Source organism: Hypanus sabinus, chromosome 9, assembly GCF_030144855.1.
Source record: "Hypanus sabinus isolate sHypSab1 chromosome 9, sHypSab1.hap1, whole genome shotgun sequence".
Lineage (NCBI taxonomy): Eukaryota > Metazoa > Chordata > Chondrichthyes > Myliobatiformes > Dasyatidae > Hypanus > Hypanus sabinus.
In genome coordinates, this window is record NC_082714.1 from 68433461 (window position 1) to 68453635 (window position 20175).

The following is a 20175-nucleotide window of genomic DNA, read 5'->3' on the forward strand; positions in this document are numbered from 1 at the left end:
TTTTCACTAAGGAGATGCCTATCAATATTAGGAAAGTTGAAGTCACCCAAGACAACAACCTTGTTATTTTTGCAAATTTTGAAAACCTGTTTCCCAATCTGTTCTTCAGTGTTTCTGTTGCTATTGTGATGTCTATAGAATACTCCCAGTACAGTTGATTACTCCCTCCCTGTTTCTGACTTCTGCAGCTGTGATACTGTTTGATTCCTATTGTTTCTACATTCTCTATATTTCATACTTTCACTAGTCTGTGGATTTGTATTGATGTGAATTTTCTCCAGAAATGTTTAAAAAAAATTGTGGCTATTCTCACTCTCACTGTTCCAATCAACAAGCAACTGGATTTTGTAGTTGGACAAAGCCAGAAAAATGGATCTCAATGAACTAACCTTACAGGATCAACAATGCTTTTGATTGGATGCAAAGCTAGGCTGAGAAGTGGCAGATGAAGTTCAATCTGATAAAGTATGAAGTGATATGCTTTACAAGGTTGAACTTAAAAACAAGTTAATGATAGGATTCATAGCAGTGTGGAGAAACAGGACTCAAGAAAGCCCCCTTGCAGTCAGGAGGTGCCAGTCAATATGAGGGAAGTTGAAATCACCCATAACTACAACCCTGTATTTCCTGAGCCATTCTAAAATCTGCCTGCTTATCGGCTCCTCGGTGTCTTGAGGGCTATTTGGGGGCCTCTTGACACTCCCAGCACAGTGATTGATCCTTTCCTATTTCTGACTTCTACCCAAACCGAATCAGTGGACACTCCCTCTGCAGCGTCTTCCCTTTCTATAGTCGTGATATTATCCCTGACCAGTAATGCTACTCCCCCCTCTTTTCTACCACCCATCCTATTCCTTTTAAAACACCTAAACCCCAGTACTTGTATCAGCTAATCCTGCCCTTCCTCCAGCCAAGTTTCAGTAACGGCCACAAAATCGTAGTTCCACGTACTAATCCATGCTCTAAGTTCATCCCCTTTATTCCTAATACTCCTAGCATTGAAATAGACACATTTCAACCCCTCTAACTGGCTACATTTATGTTTTGTCTCCTGCCTGTCCTTTCTCACCAACTCAGAACACATAGCATCATGCCCTTGTCCTTCTACCCTAATCTCTGCACTCACATTCTGATTCCCACACCCATGCCAAACTAGTTTAAACCCTCCCCAACAGCTCTAGCAAACCTGCCCGCCAGGATATTGGTCCCTTTCCAGTTCAGGTGCACTACCATTAGTTTAGTGGCCTACCATTCACTGTGTAAGACCTATTCTGGTGGGTGCAACTAATATGCAATGCCTCACACTTGTCTGTATTAAATTACATCTGCCAAATTTCCAACTGGTACAGATCCCACTGCAAGCCATGCTAGGCTTCCTCACTGTACACTGCACAACCCCCCCCCCCCCCCCCCAACTCATGCTGTCACCTGCAAATTTGCTGATCTATTTAACCACATTGTCATCCATATCGTTGATATAGATGACAATCAAAATGTGACCCAGCACTGAGCCCTGCAGCATTGCACTAGTCATAGGCTTCCAGTCAGACAAACATCTACTACCACACTCTGACAAAGCCAATGTCTAATATAATTTACTACCTCATCTTGGGTACCAAGTGACTGAACCTCCCATGTGGGACCTTTTCAAATGCCTTGCTGAAGTCCATAAGACATAGGAGCAGAATAAGGCCATTTCGCCCATTGAGTCTGCTCCAGCAATCAATCATGACTGATCCCTTCCCCCACCCCCTCCTCAGCCCCACTAACCGGCCTTCTCCTTGTAACCCTTGATGCCAGTCCAATTGAACCTATCAAGCTCTGCCTTAAATACACCAAACAACCTGGCCTCCACAGCTGCCTGTGGTAACAAATTCCACAAATTCACCACACTCTGGCTAAAGAAATTTCTCTGCATCTGTTTTAAATGGACACCCCTCCATTCTGAGGAGGTGCCCTCTTGTCCTAGATTCCCCTGCCATGGGAAACATCTTTTCCACATCTACTCTGTTAGGGCCTATCAACATTCCATAAGACCATATAATATAGAAGCAGAAGTAGGCCATTTGGCCCATTGAGTCTCCTCCGCCATTCAGTCATTGGCTAATCCAATTCTTCCAATCATCCCCACTCCCCTGCCTTCTCCCCATACCCTTTGATGTCCTTCCTAATCAAAAAACTATCTATCTCTCCCTTAAATACACCCAATGGCTTGTCCTCCACAGCCAACAAATTCCACAGATTTACTACCCTCTGACTAAAGAAATTTCTTCACATCTCTGTTCTAAATGGGTGTCCTTCAATCCTGATGTCCAGCCCTCTTGCCCAAACTCCCCCTACCATGGGAAATAACTTTGCCATATCTAATCTGTTCAGGGCTTTTAACATTCAAAATGTCCCTATCAGATCCTCCCTCATTCTCCTGAACTCCAAGGAATACAGCCCAAGAGTTGCCAGGCATTCCTCATACGGTAACCCTTTCATTCCTGGAATCATTCTCGTGAACCTTCTCTGAACCCTCTCCAATGTCAGTATATCCATTCTAAAATAAGGAGCCCAAAAATTCACACAATACTCCCAAGTGTGGTCTCACAAGTGCCTTAGAAACAAAGAAAGCCTACAGCACAATACAGGCCCTTTGGCCCACAAAGCTGTGCTGAACATGTCCTTACCTGAGAAATTACCAAGGGTTACCCATAGCCCTCTATTTTTCTGAGCTCCATATACCTGTCCAGGAGACTCTTAAAAGACCCTATCATATCCGCCTACACTGCCGTCGCTGGCAGCCCATTCCATGCACTCACCACTCTCTGAGTAAAAAAACTTACCCCTGATATCTTCTCTGTACCTACTTCCAAGCACCTTAAAACTGTGCTCTCTCATGTTAGCCATTTCAGCCCTGGGACAAATCCTCTGACTATCCACACGATCAATGCCTCTCATCATCTTACACACCTCTATCAGGTTACCTCTCATCCTCCGTCGCTCCAAGGGAAAAAGGTCGAGTTCACTCAGCCTATTCTCAAATACATGCTCCCCAATCCAGGCAACATCCTTGTAAATCTCCTCTGCACCCTTTCTATGGTTTTCATGTCCTTCCTATAGTGAGGCGACCAGAAATGAGCACAGTACTCCAAGTGGGGTCTGACCACGGTACTATATAGCTGCAACATTACTTCTTGGCTCCTAAACTCAGTCCCACAATTGATGAAGACCAATGCACCCTATGCTTTCTTAACCACCGAGTCAACCTGCTCAGTAGCCTTGAGTGTCCTATGGACTCGGACCCCAAGATCCCTCTGATCCTCCATACTGCCAAGAGTCTTACCATTAATACTACATTCTGTCATCATATTTAACCTACCAATATGAACCACCTCACACTTTTCTGGGTTGAACTCCATCTGACACTTCTCAGCCCATTTTTGCATCTTACCAATGTCCCGCTGTAATATCTGACAGCTCTCCACACTATCCACAACACCTCCAACGTTTGTGTTATCAGCAAATTTACTAACCCATCCCTCCACTTCTTCATCCAGGTCAATTCTTCTTATCAACAACTTTAATCTAAACAAGCTTCGAGAATGCTCTGCAAGAAAACACTCCCTCACCAGTTAGCATAACAAAGAAGCAGTTTTACTTTTAACAAACAAAGAAGCCATTTTGATTAACATTTATAAAATGCAGTACATTTTTAAAAATCACTAAGAGTAGGGGTCCCAGAACAGATCCCTGAGACACACCACTGATGACCGACCTCCATGTAGAATATGACCCGTCTACAACCACTCTTTGCCTTCTGTGGGCAAGCATTTCTGGATCCACGAAGCAATGTCTCTTTGGATTCCATGCCTCCTTTCTTTCTGAATATGCCTTGCACGGAACCATGCAAATGCCTTGCTGAAATCCATATACACTATATCTACTGCTCTACCATCATCAATGTGTTTCATATCATCCTCAAAAAGTTTAGTCAGGCTCGTAAGGCATGACCTGCCTTTGACAAAGCCATGCTGCCTATTCCTAATCATATTATGCCTCTCCAAATGTTCATAATTCCTGCCTCTCAGGATCTTCTCCATCAACTTACCAACTACTGGAGTAAGACTCATTGATCTATAATTTCCTGGGCTATTTCTATTCCCATTCTTGAATAAAGGAAAAACATCCGCAACCCTCCAATCCTCCGGAACCTCTCCTGTCCCCACTGATGATGCAAAGATCATTGCCAGAGACTCGGCAATCTCCCTCACCTCCCACAGTAGCCTGGGGTACATCATGTTCTCTTTCTTAATATTTACATGCTCAAGCTTTTCAGTCCACTGTAAGTCATCCCTACAATCACCAAGATCCTTTTCCCAAGTGAATACAGAAGCAAAGTACCCATTAAATACCTCTGCTATCTCCTCCGGTTCCATACACACTTTTCCACTGTCAGACTTGATTGGTCCTACTCTCTCATGTCTTATCCTCTTGCTCTTCACATACTTGTAGAATGCCTTGGGGTTTTCCTTAATCCTGGTCCACTAAGGTCTTCTCATGGCCCCTTCTGGCTCTCCTAATATCTTTCTTTAGCCCCTTCCTGTTCGCCTTATAATCTTCTAGCTCACTATCGTCACCTAGTTGTTTGAACCTTTCGTAAGCTCTTCTGTTCTTCTTGACTAGATTTACAACAGCCTTTGTTCACCACGGTTCCTGTCTCATTGGAACACACCTATGCAGAACTCCACGCGAATATCCCCTGAACATTTGCCACATTTCTTTCATGCATTTCCCTGAGAACATCTGTTTCCAATTTATGCTTCCAAGATCCCTGCCTGATAGCCTCATATTTCCCCTTACTCCAATTAAACACTTTCCTAACTTGTCTGTTCCTATCCCTGTCCAATGCTATGGCAAAGGAGCTAGAATTGTGATCACTATCTCCAAAATGCTCTCCCACTGAGAGACCTGACACCTGACCAGGTTTATTTCCCAATTCCAGATCAAGTTCAGCCTCTCCTCTTGTAGGCTTATCTACATATTGTCAAGAAACTGACTTGAATGCACCTAACAAATTCCACCCCATCTAAACCCCTCGCTCTAGGGACATGCCAATTGATATTTGGGAAATTAAAATCTCCCACCACCACAACCCTGTTATTATTACACCTTTCCAGAATCTGTCTCCCTATCTGCTCTTCGATGTCCCTGTTACTATTGGGTGGTCTATAAAAATCACCCAGAAGAGTTATTGACCCCTTCCTGTTCCTAACTTCCACCCACAGAGACTTCATAAACAATCCCTCCATGCCTTCCTCTTTTTCTACGGCTGTGACATTATCTCTGATCAATAGTGCCACGCCCCCATCTCTTTTGCCTCCCTCCCTGTCCTTTCTGAAACACCTAAAACCTGGCACTTGAAGTAGCGATTCCTGTCCCTGAGCCATCCAAGTCTTTGTAATGGGCACAACATCATATCTCCAAGTACTGATCCATGCTCTAATCTCATCCACTTTGTTCATGATTTTCCTTGCATTAAAATAGACACATCTCAAACCATCGGTCGCAGCACATCCCTTCTCAATTACCTGCCTATCCTCCCTGTCACACTGTCTCCAAGCTTTCTCCATTTGTGAGCCAACCACCTCTTCCTCCGTCTCTTCAATTTGGTTTCAACCCCCCAGCAATCCTAGTTTAAACTCTCCCCAATAGCCTTTGCAAACTTCCCCGCCTCATAGAACCTCAACATCACATCCCTGCTCTTATATTCTATACCTCTAGAAATGAATGCCAACATTGCATTCATCTTCTTCACAACTGACTCAACCTGGAAGTTAACCTTTAGGGTATCTTGCACAAGGACTCCCCAAGTCCCTTTGCATCTCTCCATTTTGAATTCTCTTCCCATCTAAATAATAGTCTGCCCATTTATTTCTTCCACTGAAGTGCATGACTATACACTTCGCAACATAGTATTTAATTTGTCACTTCTTTGCCCAGTCCCCTAAACTATCTAAGTCTGTCTATTTCCTCAACACTACCCAGTCCTCCACCTATCTTTGTATAATTGGCAAATTTAGCCACAAATCCATTAATACGGTAATCCAAATCATTGATATACATTGTAAAAAGCAGTGGACCCAACACCGACCCCTGTGGAACTCCACTAGTAACTGACAGCCAGCCAGAATAGGATCCCATTTTTCCCACTCTCTGTTTTCTGCTTACCAGCCAATGCTCCACCCATGCTAGTAACTTCCTTGTAATTCCATGAGCTCATATCTTGCTAAGCATCCTCACATGTGGCACCTCATCAAAAGCCTTCTGCAAATCCAATTACAGCACGTCTACTGCACCTCCTTTGTCTACCTTGCTTGTAATTTCCTCAAATAATTGCAGTAGGTTAGTCAGGCAGAATTTTAATTTCAGGAAACCATACTGGCTTTGGCCTATCTTGTCATGTGCCTCCAGGTACTCTGTAATCTCATCGCTAACAATCGATTCCAACAACTTCCCAGCCACTGATGTCAGGTTAACAGGTCTATAGATTCCTTTCTGCTGCCTCCCACCCTTCTTAACTAGAGGAGTAACATTTACAATTTTCCAGCCATCTGGTACAATGCCAGAATCTGTCAATTCTTAAAAGATCATCGTTAATGCCTCCGCAATCTCTCCAGTTACTTCCTTCAGAACCCGAGGGTGCATTCCTTCAGGTCCAGGAAATTTATCCACCCTCAGGCCATTAAGCTTCCTGAGGACCTTCTCAGTTGTAATTTTCTCTGCACAAACTTCACTTCCCTGACACTCTTGAATTTCCGGTCTACTGCAGATGTCTTCCACTGTGAAGACTGATGCAAAATACGCATTCAGTTACTCTGCCATCTCTGCATCTCTCATTACAATATCTCCAGCATCATTTTCTATTAGACCTATATCTACCCTTGATTCTCCTTTACCCTTTGTATACTTAAAAAAGCTTTTAGTATCTTCTTTCATATCAGTCGCTAGCTTCCTCTCATAATTAATCTTTTCCTTCCCAAGGACCTTCTTAGTTTCCTTCTGTAAGTTTTTAAAAGCTCCCTAATCCTCTATACCCTTGAATGCCCTCTCCTTTGCTTTTACTTTTGCTCTGACTTCACTTGTCAGCCATGGAAGTGCCTTTCTTCCCTTTGAAAATGTCTTCTTATTTGGAATATATTTATCTTGCGCTTCCCTCATTTTTCGCAGAAACTCCATCCATTGCTGCTCTGCAGACCTTCCTGCAAATGTCCCTTTCCAGTCAACTTCGGGCAGTTCCTCTCTCATGCCATTGTAATTTTCTTTATTCCATTGAAATACTGAAACATTGGATTTTATTTTTACCATCTCAAATTTCAATGTGAATTCGATCAAATTGTGATCACTGTTCCCTGAGGGTTCCTTAACCTTAAGCTCTCTTATCACCTCTGGATCATTGCACAACACCCAATCCAGCAGGGGTGATCCCCTAGTGATCCCAAGCTGTTCTAAAAAGCCATCCCTTAGACATTCTACAATTTCTCTCTCTTGAGGTCCAGTACTAACCTGGTTTTCCCAATCCATTTTCCTGTTAAAAATCCCCAATGATTATGATTACTTTGCCCTTCTGACAAGCCTTTTCTATCTCCTGCTGTAATTTGTAATCCACATCCCGGTTGCTGTTTGGAGGCCTGTATACAACTGCCGTTAGGGTCCTTTTACCCTTGTCATTTCTTAACTCAACCCATAGAGACTCTACAGCTTCCAATTCTATGTCATCATTTTTTAATTTTTTTGCTCAGCGTAACAAAACTTTCAATTTCCAGATACATTTACATTTCTTCCCCTCTCAGATATCAGAACACTTCCATCAAAATATAGACATCACCACAACATCCTATACAAAAGCCCTTATTAGTATAGCAGACAGGTTTATATCTACATACTGCAGAAAAGGTTGCCAAGTTTTATGAAAACTATTTGTTTTTGAGTGTACCATACATGTCAAAAAATCCAAAGGAATGTATTCCATGATTAATTTATGCCAACCAAAAAGTCCAAGGGCCTTATTGGATATCCAACAAAGTAAAATGTTCTTCCTCGCACAAAAAGTCAGGATGTTAAAAAGTTTTCTCTGATGTGCATTAATAATATGACTGGTCCCTCAACACCAGCTCCATAGCAAAGAAAGCCCAGCAGCGTCTCTACTTTCTGAGAAAGCTGAGGAAAGTCCATCTCCCACCCCCAATCCTCATCACATTCTACAGAGGTTGTATTGAGAGCATCCTGAGCAGCTGCATCACTGCCTGGTTCGGAAATTGCACCATCTCAGATCTCAAGACCCTGCAGCGGATAGTGAGGTCATCTGAAAAGATCATCGAGGACTCTCTTCCCGCATTCAAGGACATTTACACTACACACTGCATCCGCTTTAGTTCTATTACAAACTGAAACTTTCTTTGCATTAACACGGATGTCTTCCCATGTTTCAGCTACTAACCTATCTTTCCGATACACCGTATATCCTTGGACATTCAGCTCCCAATGGCAGCCATCCTTTAGCCAAGTTTCAGAGATGGCCACAATGTCATACTTACCAATCTGTAGCTGAATTTCAAGATCGTCCATTTTATTTGTGCTGTGTGCATTCAAATATAACACTCTCAGTCCAGTATTTGTTGCTTTCTGTTTTAACTGCACCACACCTCTATTGTCCTGTAACTCATGCCACTGGCTTTGATTAAGCCTCATCTCCTGCTTGTTCTTTCTGTTACACACTTTCTTTGATTTATTTCTGTTTTCCCCATCCTCAGCCCTATCAAACCCTGCCAAATTAGTTTAAACCCTCCCTAACAGCTCTATTAAAGGTGCCCACTAGGATCTTGTACCCCTTTGGCTTCAGGTGTAACCCGTCCTTTTTGTACAGGATGTAGTTCCCCCAGAAGAGGCCCCAGTGATCCAGGAATCTGAAGCCCTGCCCCCTACAACAGTCTTTCAGCCACATATTAATATGCCTGATCATGCTGTTCTTGTATTTGCTAGCACGTGGCATAGGCAGCAGTCCTGAGATTACTACCCTAGTGGTCCTGCCTTTCAGCTTCCCACTTCACTCCCTGAATTCTCTCTTCCCTTTTTCTACCTGTGTCATTGGTACCAACGTGTGCCAAGACTTCTGGCTGTTCACCCTCTCCCTTCAGAATACTCTGCACCTGATCTGAGACATCCCGTACCCTGGCACCTGGGAGGCAACACACCATGCAGGTATCTCTATCAGGCTGACAGAACCTCCTGTCTTTTCCCCTCACTATGGAATCCCCTATGAATACTGCATTTCTCATCTTCCTCTTTCCCTTCTGCACCACAGAACCAGGCTCAGTGTCAGAGACCCTTGTCAAAAGCCTTCTGAAAGTCCAAATATGCAACATCCACTGCATTTCCTTTACCTATCCTTCTTATAATCTCGAAGAATTCCAACAGGTTCATCAAGCAAGAATTTCCTTTAAGGAAACAATGCTGACTTTGTCCTATCTTGTCCTGTGTAACCAAGTACTCTATAACCTCATCCTTAACAATTGATTCCAGCATCTTCCCAACCACTGAGGTCAGGCTAACTGATCTATCATTTCCTTTTTGCTGCCTTCCTCCTTTCTTAAAGACTGGATGTTCTTCTTAAAGTCTATGTAGATAACATCAAAAAAACTCTACTCCTCAAAAAACTCTATAAGATTGGTTAGACATGACTTAACAAAGCCGTGCTGACTATCCTTAATCAGTCCGTATATCTGGTCCCTTAGAATACCTTCCAATAATTTTCCCACTACACATATCAGGCTCATCAGCCTATAATTTCCTGGTTTATTTTTATAGCCTTTCTTAAACAACAGAACAGCATTGTCTATCCTCCAATTCTCTGGCACCTCACCTATCACTAAGTATGGTTTATCTCTGCTAGGGCCCTAACAATTTCTGCATGTGCTTTCTGCAGAGTCCAAAGGAACACCTTGTCTGGCCCTGGGGACTTAACCACCCTAATTTGCCTCAAGATTGCAAACACTTACTCCTCTGTAATCTGTATAGAGTCCATAAATTGATGCTGCTTTGCCATGCCTCAATAGTCTCTGTGTCCATCTCCTGAGTAAATTCAGATGCAAAAATGCATTTAAGGTCTTCCCATCTCTTTTGGCCCCACACATGGGCTGCCATTCTGATCTTCCAGAGAGCCAATTTTGTCCATTGCAATCCTTTTACTCTTTAACGTATTTGTAGAATCCCTTAGGATTCTGCTAGGGCAACCTTAAGTGTTCTCTTGTATTTCTTATACTCCATAAGTACTTAATTTGTTCCTATTTGCAATGCACCTCATTTTTTTTAACCAGGGCCTGAATATCGCTTGAAAACCAAGTTTCCCTACACGTGTTATCTTTAACTTTTATTTTGACAGGCACATGAAAGCTTTGTACTCTCAAAATTTAACTTTTGAAGGCCTCCTACTCACCAAGTACACCTTTGCCAGAAAACAGCCTGTCCCAATCCACTTACCAGATCCTTTCTGATACCATCAAAATTGGCTTTTCTCCAATTTAGAATCTCAGCCTGTGGACCAGACTTATCTTTCTGCATATTTTGTTTGAAACTAGATGCAAAATGTTCCCCTGTACAAACTTCTGTCACCTGCCCTAATAGCAGATCAAGTATTGTCCACTCTCTCATTTGGACTTTTATGTACTGATTAAAAAAACTTTCAAATACATTTGACAAACTCTATTCCACCTAGCCCTTTTACAGTATGGGAGTCCCAGTCAATGTGTGAAAAATTAAATATATGGAGTCCAAATCCAAGAATCCCTCAAGTTGCTAGGTAATTTGATAAGATAGTTAAAAAGGCATATGGTTTATGGGTCTTCATTTCTCAGAGAATAGAATTCAAGAGCTGCAAAGCAATGTTACAGGTCTATAAAATCTTGGTTATAACATATTTGGGAGATTGTGTTCAGTTCTGGTGGCTACGTTATATGAAGTTAGTAAAGCTTTGAGTGAGGTTAAGAGGAAATTTACTAGGATGCTGCCTGGATTAGAAAACGTGGCTTTTGGAAAAGGTTGAGTAAGCTAGAGCTTTTTTTTTTATTTGGAGCAGAGAATGAGAGGCGAATTAATAGATGTGTTATAAGACGCTAAGAGGTATTGATAGAGTGGACAACAAGCACTCTTTTCCCATATGAGAAGGCATGGTTTTAAGTTGAATGGAAGAAAGTATAAAGGGATGTCAGAGGTTGGTTTAAATAGATAATAATGTGTGTGAAAGATGCACTCAGGGCTAGTGACAGAGACAGATACATTAGGGGCATTTGAAAGATTCTTAGGCCATGCTTGAAAGAAAAATGGAGAGCTATACATAAGGGAAGCATTAGATTGATCTTGGAGTAGGTTTAAAAAGGTCAGTGCAATAAAGGTTTCCCCTGCTATTCGGAGGTAGAGCGTTCCTATGAAACGGTTCATAAGCCGGAATGTCGTAAAGTGAAGAAGCAATTACCATTTATTTATATGGGAAAAATTTGTGAGCGTTCACAGACCCAAAAAATAACCTACCAAATCGTGCCAAATAACACATAAAACCTAAAATAACAGTAATATATAGTAAAAGCAGGAATGTTCTGATACATACACAGACTAGGAATACTTTTCTACAATTATTGCAGCACTGTCCACCACAGTGAAAATCTCACGCAAGCGCTCTCGGCAGCACTCGCAGCAAAAACACAAGGCGCAAGCCGCTCCCGGCAGAAGCACTCTTTCCAGTAACCTTTAAGCTATGAAACTACCAAATAACACATAAAAATACACAGCCTATATAAAGTAGAATAATGTATGTACAGTGTAGTTTCACTAACCGGAATCGGGAAGACAGTGAGGACACTGATGATGGTGTGTTAGGTTGAGTCGTCGGAGGTTGGGGTGGTGGGAGGTAGAGGAGACTGGGGTGTCATCTCATCGTCTGTTTCCATCAGGGCAGGCAGGTCACCTTCTTCTATGTCTGCCTGCCTCATGTCGGTCGACTTACGTCGTCTGCTGCAGCTGATGTGGAAGGCTTGAAAAACAACAGTATGCTTAACTGCTTAGCCTCGCGCATTTTTCTATCATACAGTTCTTTGTAAGCACTCAAACCATCCTGCAAATATGCCCTAAACCTACGTACCCTTTCAAAATTACCGTCATACTTTTCTGCAATCATTGCAGCATTGTCAATCGCAGCAAAAATCTCACGCAATTGCTTCCCGTTCAGTTCCTAGACACCTTCACTTTTGGGCTGTTCGCTACTGCGTTCGGTTTTAATTGTTATCCTTTCCTCTTCATCAGCTCTTCATCTGTCAGTTCTTGGTCATGGGATGCCAAAACTTCTTCAACATCATCTTCATCAACTTCCACAAACCCTTAGCCAAACTCACTATATCCTTACTTCATTCACCACGATCGAAACTCTTTATTATCTCTAGTTTTACGCTAAGTGTAACACCCTTACGCAGTCTTTTAGGTTTTTCCGATATCTTAGAACTCATCTTGCTAACAGATGCACAAAACAAATCGACATAAAGCACTGATGCTCACAGGCACGTGTTTAAGCAATGCCAGCGAGAATGCAGTTCTGGGGAGGACCTTGGCTTTTTTCGTAACAGTGAAAACACCTTCTGTTAGTGAAAACAGGTAACAAATGTAGGTCTTTTGTAACAGCGAGTTAACATAAGCAAACGTTCGAAAAATGGGGGACACTTGTATTGTCGGCCGAAGGCCTATGCTGTACTATTCTATGTTCTATAATCTGTCCATATCTCTTTCTAGCTATGGAACATGGTAGTCAAGTTCACCAAATTTGAAATTATTGTGGAACCTGTGTATCAAAAGGACCAAAGTATCAGGCAGCCATCAGGATTGCCCTTACAAAAGTTAAATTTGAGATTAGGGCAAACATTTGTTATTGATGGGTCTTTATTGATGATAATTCCCCATAAGATGATGGAATGCAATGTAAATAAATTTGTATCCATCCCTGCAGGCAACCTGTGAACGTGGTTTCACAGCAATGGAAGAATCACATCAGAAGGTGATTGATGAACTACAAAAGCAACACCAGCGTGAACTGGAGAAACTAGAGCAGGAGAAAGATCGCCTACTGGCTGAGGAAACTGCTGCAACTGTAGCTGGTAGAAACAGTTTATATACAAATTAATTTATATTTGTATCAGGATCTGAACTTTTTAAATTAATAACTGATCCCAAATTCAGGATTTTTTTTGGTGTGTATAACTATATGATGGTTGTATCCCATCCGCCTCAACGTTTCCTTGGTGATTGTCAGAGGCTGAATCAAATTTTTCTATTTTTTGGTTTATAGGTGATAAATACCAACATTCCAATCGCATATCCATGTAAATTCTATATCTTACATATATACTACCATATTTATTATGAAACAGAAGGAGGCTATTCATCATGTTGAGTTTTTGCTACCAGCAAAACAATTATCCCATATCTTATTCCTGCAAATTATTTTCCCCCAAACGCTCACAGTTTTCCTTTTTTATTCTTTTGTCACTTAACTACATTAAGAGGTAATCAACTAACCATACAGCATTTCTTTGGGATGTAGGAAGAAAAAGGAGCACCAGGAGGAAACCCACATAATCACAAATATGCAACTTTTTCTTTGGACCAGTTCCCAGTCACCCATCAATGATGTGGTTAATGTTCAGATCCTGCTTTTATGGTTTTGTTGAGCTACAATATCTTCCAACTGTACACCCCTTCAAAGTATTTGTACTGCTTTAGCTCAGGCCATTTTAATTGCTCTGCTAGAGTTACTTGTACTTTAGCTAGCTACTTGCTTGCATTACCTTTCTAAGTTTTGCTGTTTTTTTTTTCTTCTAATCATTTCCTTATAACTTATCGAAACATTTAGAAAGGAATGGTTCCGTTAGACACAGCATGGATTCAGAAAGGGCAGGTTCTGTTTGACAAACTTATTGAAGTTCTGTGAGGACATAATGAGTGCAGTGGATAGAGGGGAACAGGTGGATGTCATATACTTGGATTTCCAGAAGGCGTTCCAGTAAGATGCCACACAGGAGACCTATACGGATGCACGGAGTCGGAGGAAGTGTATTGGCATGGATAGTGGATTGGTTAATCGATAGAAGGCAGGGAGTTGATATAAATGGGTGTTTCTCCGGTTGGCAGTCTGTGGTGAGTGGGGTGCCGCAGGGGTCAGTGTTGGGCCCACATCTGTTTACCATTTACACTGATGATTTGGAAGAGGGGACTGAGTGTAGCGTAGCAAAATTTGCTGATGACACTAAACTGAGTGGAAAAGCAAATTGTACAGAGGATGTGGAAAGTCTGTAGAAGGATATAGCTAGGTTAAGTGAGTGGGCCAAGGTCTGGCAGATGGAATACAACATTGGTAAATGCGCGATCATCCAGTTTGGAAGGAATAATAGGAAAGTAGAGTATTACTTAAATGGTGAAAGATTGCAGCATGCTGTTTTGCAGAGGGACTTGGGAGTGCTTGTTCATGAATCACAAAAGGTTGGCTTGCGGGTACAAGAAGTTATTAAGAAGGCAAGTGGAATGTTGGTCTTCATTGCTAGAGGGATTGAATTCAAGAGCAGTATCCTGCAACTATACAGGATACTGGTGAGACCGCAGCTGGAGTACTGTGTGCAGTTCTGGTCTCCATGCTTGAGGAAGATATACTGGCTTCAGACACAGTGCAGAGGAGGTTCACCAGGTTGATTCCAGGTATGAAGGGGTTAACCTATGAGGAGAGATTGAGTCGCCTGGGACTATACTCTCTGCAGTTCAGAAGAATGAGAGGAGATCTTATAGAAACATACAGAATTTTGAAAGGGATAGATAAGATAGAAGTAGGAAAGTTGTTTCCATTGGTAGGTGAGACTAGAACTATGGGACATTGCCTCAAGATTCAGAGGAGAAGATTTAGGATGGAGATGAGGGGAAACTGTTTTTTCCCAGAGAGTGGTGAATCTGAGTAATTCTCTGCCCAGGGAGGCAGTTGAGGCTTCCTGACTAAATATATTTAAGAAACAGGTAGGTTTTTACATAGTGAGGGAATTAAGGGTTATGGAGATAAGGCAAGTAGGTGGAGCTGAGTTTATGGACAGATCATCCATGATCTTATTGAATGGCGGGGCAGGCTCGATGGGCCGGATGGCCTACTCCTACTCCTATTTCTTATGTTCTTACGTTCTTATCATTTTGACCATGCTTTTGTCAACTACTCTATTTTCACTGTACCCAATCTTTTGTCAGATTTACTGAGCTAAAGGTAACTGTGTATTAGAGGCTGGTGTTGTTGAGCCATTCTTTGCTGTCTCCTGTTTCTTTACAGCTATTGAAGCCATGAAGAACGCCCACAGAGAGGAGCTGCAGCGAGAGTTAGAGAAAACCCATCGGTCACAGATCAGTAGTGTGAATGCAGATATAGAGGCTCTAGGCAGACAGCACAAGTAAGTACTCCTTCAGAACAGCATTCAGAAGTTGATAGCAAAATACTGTATACCTCTCAGCTTGATTTGTATAACATATTTGTTGCTCCACTTGCTTAAGAAGCCCATGAACAGCAGACGGGAAAAATCACTGTGGAAACTACTAAACCTACAAACTGCCTTTTCCAAAAGCTTCTTTCTGGAAAGCATGAGAAAGCTAATCAAACAAAAAGTTTATGCCATCTTAAAAAGTTCTTCCCCCAGGCAGTCGTTCCAGTTAGCCCCCTCCTCCCCCCACACTTTATTACCTCAATCACTGCACAGCTCTGTAGACACTTAAAAATACTTTTTATAATGCTGTTTATATTCTAAATACATGCTGATATTTAGGTACTGTATTTATGTGCATTTTATTCCATATCTGTAACTGCTAACTTATTTTTATGTGTAATGCCCTGGTATGGATCAGATGGTTCATATTTTTCTCTGTCTGTTATGCTGTTTTGTTCTGTGTATACTGCTTGTTTGGGTTACTATTGAAGATAAGAGATAGGAGAGCTGTATCCCATCCAATTAGGATGGCTAGATTTAGGGTAGGTTTCTCTGGTGAGGGACACTAAGATTGGGCTTGGGCTTTGTTGGGGGGAAGAGACCTCAGAGAGGAGGTCGTAGGAGTCGACCCGGAGTAGGGCCGTGATTCGATGAAGCCTGGGGAACATAGAACATAGAATAGTACAGCACATTACAGGCCCTTCAGCCCACAATGTTGTGCCGACCCTCAAACCCTGCCTCCCATATAACCCCCCCCCCCCACCTTAAATTCCTCCATATACCTGTCTAGTAGTCTCTTAAACTTCACTAGTGTGTTTAAGATCGGGAGATCGTAGGAGGATCGGTGACAGGGAAACTGTGAGCTCAAACTTGTGCATATTAGACTGTTTCATTAAACTGGGACCTTTTCTTTTTTTTAACATTTGTTTTTCCGTTATTAACCCGTTAGTCAAATTAAGAATTATAAAGCTAGATCTTTTAATTGTATGCGGTGTACTGTGTTATTTCATGGTACTTATTTGTAACGGTAACAAATCATGCAGCATCTACACAAACAGGAAAATTTGGGGGGCTTGCACTTCAATCTTCCACGTTTGGCGGGGGCTGGAGATTGTCTTCCCTAGACATACGCAGTCGATGGAACCAGGGTGTTACATATGTAAACCTTCATTCTTTGGAATTGTTGAAAATTGTGTTTTGTGTTGCAGGTCATGCCAACACACCATAGCAATTCCTAATACATATAAAAGTATATGGGAAGTAAAGTTGATGCTTGATTCTATACAATTCAGTATAATAATAGTTACCAGTTTTGGTTACACAAGTATCTCTGTTTCTCACCCCGATGTACAGTGGCATGCAAAAGTTTGGGCACCCCTGTTCAAAATTTCTGTTACTGTAAATAGCTAAGCGAGTAAAAGATGATCTGATTTTCAAAAGGCATAAAGTTAAAGATGACACATTTCCTTAATATTTTAAGCAAGATTACTTTTTTATTTAAATCTTTTACAGTTACAAAATAACAAAAGGAAAAGGGCCCGAAGCAAAAGTTCGGGCACCCTGCATGGTCAGTACTTAGTAACACCCCCTTTGGCAAGTATCACAGCTTGTAAATGCTTTCTGCAGCCAGCTAAGAGTCTTTCAATTCTTGTTTGGGGGATTTTCGCTCATTCTTCCTTGCAGAAGGCTTCTAGTTCTATGACATTCTTGGGCCGTCTTGCATGCACTATGAGGTTTATCCACAGATTTTCGATGATGTTTAAGTCAAGGGACTGTGAGGGCCATGGAAAAACCTTCAGCTTGCACCTCTTGAGGTAGTCCATTGTGGATTTTGAGGTGTGTTTAAGATCATTATCCTGTTGTAGAAGCCTTCCTTTTTTCACCTTCAGCTTTTTTTTATAGACAGCATGATGTTTGCTTCCAGAATTTGCTGGTATTTAATTGAATTCATTCTTCCCTCTAGCATGGCTGCAACACAAGCCCAAAGCATGATCGATTCTCACCCATGCTTAACAGTTGGAGAGGTGTTCTTTTCATGAAATTCTGCACCTTTTTTTCTCCAAACATACCTTTGCTCATTGCAGCCAAAAAGTTCTATTTTAACTTCATCAGTCCACAGGACTTGTTTCCAGAATGCATCAGGCTTGTTTAGATGTTCCTTTGCAAACTTCTGACGCTGAATTTTGTGGTGAGGATGCAGGAAAGGTTTTCTTCTGACGACTCTTCCATGAAGGTATATTTGTGCAGGTGTCACTGCACTGTAGAACAGTGCACCACCACTCCAAGAGTCTGCTAAATCTTCCTGAAGATCTTTTGCAGTCAAACAGAGGTTTTGATTTGCCTTTCTAGCAATCCTACGAGCAGTTCTCTCAGAAAGTTTTCTTGGTCTTCCAGACCTCAACTTGACCTCCACGGTTCCTGTTAAATGCCATTTCTTAATTACATTACAAACTGAGGAAACCGCTTTGCTATCTTTTTATAGCCTTCTCCTGCTCTGTGGGTATCATTTATTTTAATTTTCAGAGTTCTCGGCAGCTGCTTGGAGGAGCCCATGGCTGCTGATTGTTGGGACAAGGTTTGAGGAGTCAGGGTATTTACAAAGCTTTGAAATTTGCATCACCTGGCCTTTCCTAACGATGATTGTGAACAAACTAACAAGCCCTAATAAGCTAATTAAGGTCTAGGACCTTGGTAAAAGTTATCTGAGATCTCAAATCTCTTGGGGTGCCCAAACTTTTGTGTGGTGCTTCTTTCCTTTTTATCACTTTAAAATTGTACAAAACAAAAATAATACTTGCTTAAAATGTTGAAATGAACATCTTTAACTTTATGAGAGAAACATCAAACCCCTGGCCCTCCCCCCACCAAAAAAACAATAAAGAATGGCATCAACCTAACCCACCCAAAACCCCCTCCCCTGCACAAAATGGAACAGGAACATCGACCCCCCACCCCAAAAAAAACAACCCCTTCCCCACACAAAAGCTAACAGAACATCATACCAAAACTTCCTCCCCTTGCACAACAAAACAGAAGGGAACAGGTGATTAAGAAAACAGATACCCTAAGAGAAACCCTAAGTCAGAAAAAAGTTCAGTCCATAAACGCAGAACCACAATGCTATCCTACGATATCGCTGACATTCATTGAAAGAGAAAGACACCACATGAAGCAGTGAGGCCTACTCGCCTGCCACAATGAAAGGCTCACAGACTGTTTCTCCAGTAGTGATCAAAAGGCAGGCAGTCGGCACCGAAACTCTCGCTCGCCTTCTGCATTTGCCTCAATGTCTCAGTCTGCCTTGGCTCTTTAATCATTGATTAATGGACACTTTAAATGTGAAATGAACATCAGCCCGCACCCCGTCTCAAAGTTTCTTCATATTGAGGATGTCCAAGTACGCCCTCACTTCCCAGAATCTTCTCAGAGACAGCAAAGCGCTGGATCACTCAATCAATCCCCAAATTGAAATTGCAGGCTCTAACAGTCCCAGAAGCATTTAAGATGGAAAACAAGATGTAAAAAAAGATATTTTATGAATCTTGATATTGATATCTGTAAATTGGAGGTTCTTTAGTCCATAATGACCAAACTGAAAAATATTACTGACAAGAGAAAACATGCAGGTGCTGGAAATCCAAGCAATAAACACAAAATGTTGGAGGAACTCAACAGGCCAGGCAGCATCAATGGAAAAAAGTATAGTTAACGTTCTAGGCTGAAACCCTTCGGCGAGACTCCCTTGGATATGTTAGGATATATTCTTTTTAAACATCTGCTTTCATTTTTTATGTGGTTTTCCTCACATTGAACTTTTTATTCTTTTCTCAAATTTACAGAGAAGAAATGGGTTCTATGCAACGGGAGCTGCAAGTTCTATCAGAACAGTACTCTCATAAGTGTTTAGAAAATGCTCATTTGGCTCAAGCTTTGGAGGCTGAACGACAGGCACTTCAGCAGTGTCAGCGTGAGAATCAAGAGCTAAATGCCCACAACCAGGTAATGCTTGAAACTGTGCTAAACAGAGCACTATTCATACTGATAGACAGCAAGGACAGTATATCAGTGCCCCAGAACCAGGGAAAGCGAAAACCATCCAGAATTCTTACTTTTGGGTACTATCCAGTGACTGAAACCATATTTCATAACTCAATAACTTAGTATTTAATTCTCCAATAAATTTTCATGATTTTTACAAGTTACAAATAAAATATAGAATGATTACCCTATACTATAAAAAGATGGCAGCTGTATTCCTTTTTGTTTCTTACTTGCTTTACAGGAACTAAATAACCATCTGGCTGCAGAATTTGCACGATTAAGAATGTTGATTATTGGGGAGGAGAAGGATGAGGGTGCTGGCTCACTCCTCTCATTGGGGAAAGATGTCTACGAACTTGAGGTAAGAGCAAGCAATAAATACTATTTCCTTTTGGCCTGTTGAAGTTGTATGTGTTTTTGTCTCTGTCATCTCTTCAAAAACCTCAGTTAGATGGTCTTCTTTCTAAACTAAGACAGAAGACTGAATAATTGCTTTTCACATTTGGCCACAATGGTAAAAACTTCATACTCTAACATCATAACACAAACTCTTTTGCACATGTCCTTTCCTTCTGTCTGCTCAAGTAATTGCTGAGTGCCTCAT

The 20175-nt window shown here is 41.6% G+C and overlaps 2 protein-coding genes across 7 annotated transcripts in view; one reads left to right on the forward strand and one right to left on the reverse strand.

Moving 5' to 3' along the window:
* Window positions 1-20175, forward strand: part of LOC132399469 (myosin phosphatase Rho-interacting protein-like) — a 324199-nt gene that overhangs the window by 265654 nt on the left and 38370 nt on the right. For all 6 annotated transcript variants that reach the window (XM_059979858.1, XM_059979857.1, XM_059979859.1 and 3 more), the window contains 4 exons: window positions 13031-13178; window positions 15383-15500; window positions 19370-19529; window positions 19813-19932. In XM_059979858.1, the coding sequence (XP_059835841.1) occupies window positions 13031-13178; window positions 15383-15500; window positions 19370-19529; window positions 19813-19932 (546 nt within the window). The remainder of the gene's footprint in view (window positions 1-13030; window positions 13179-15382; window positions 15501-19369; window positions 19530-19812; window positions 19933-20175) is intronic.
* The window catches only part of pld6 (phospholipase D family, member 6), a 194752-nt gene that overhangs the window by 71658 nt on the left and 102919 nt on the right, over window positions 1-20175 (reverse strand). The gene's annotated exons all lie outside the window — the stretch shown is intronic.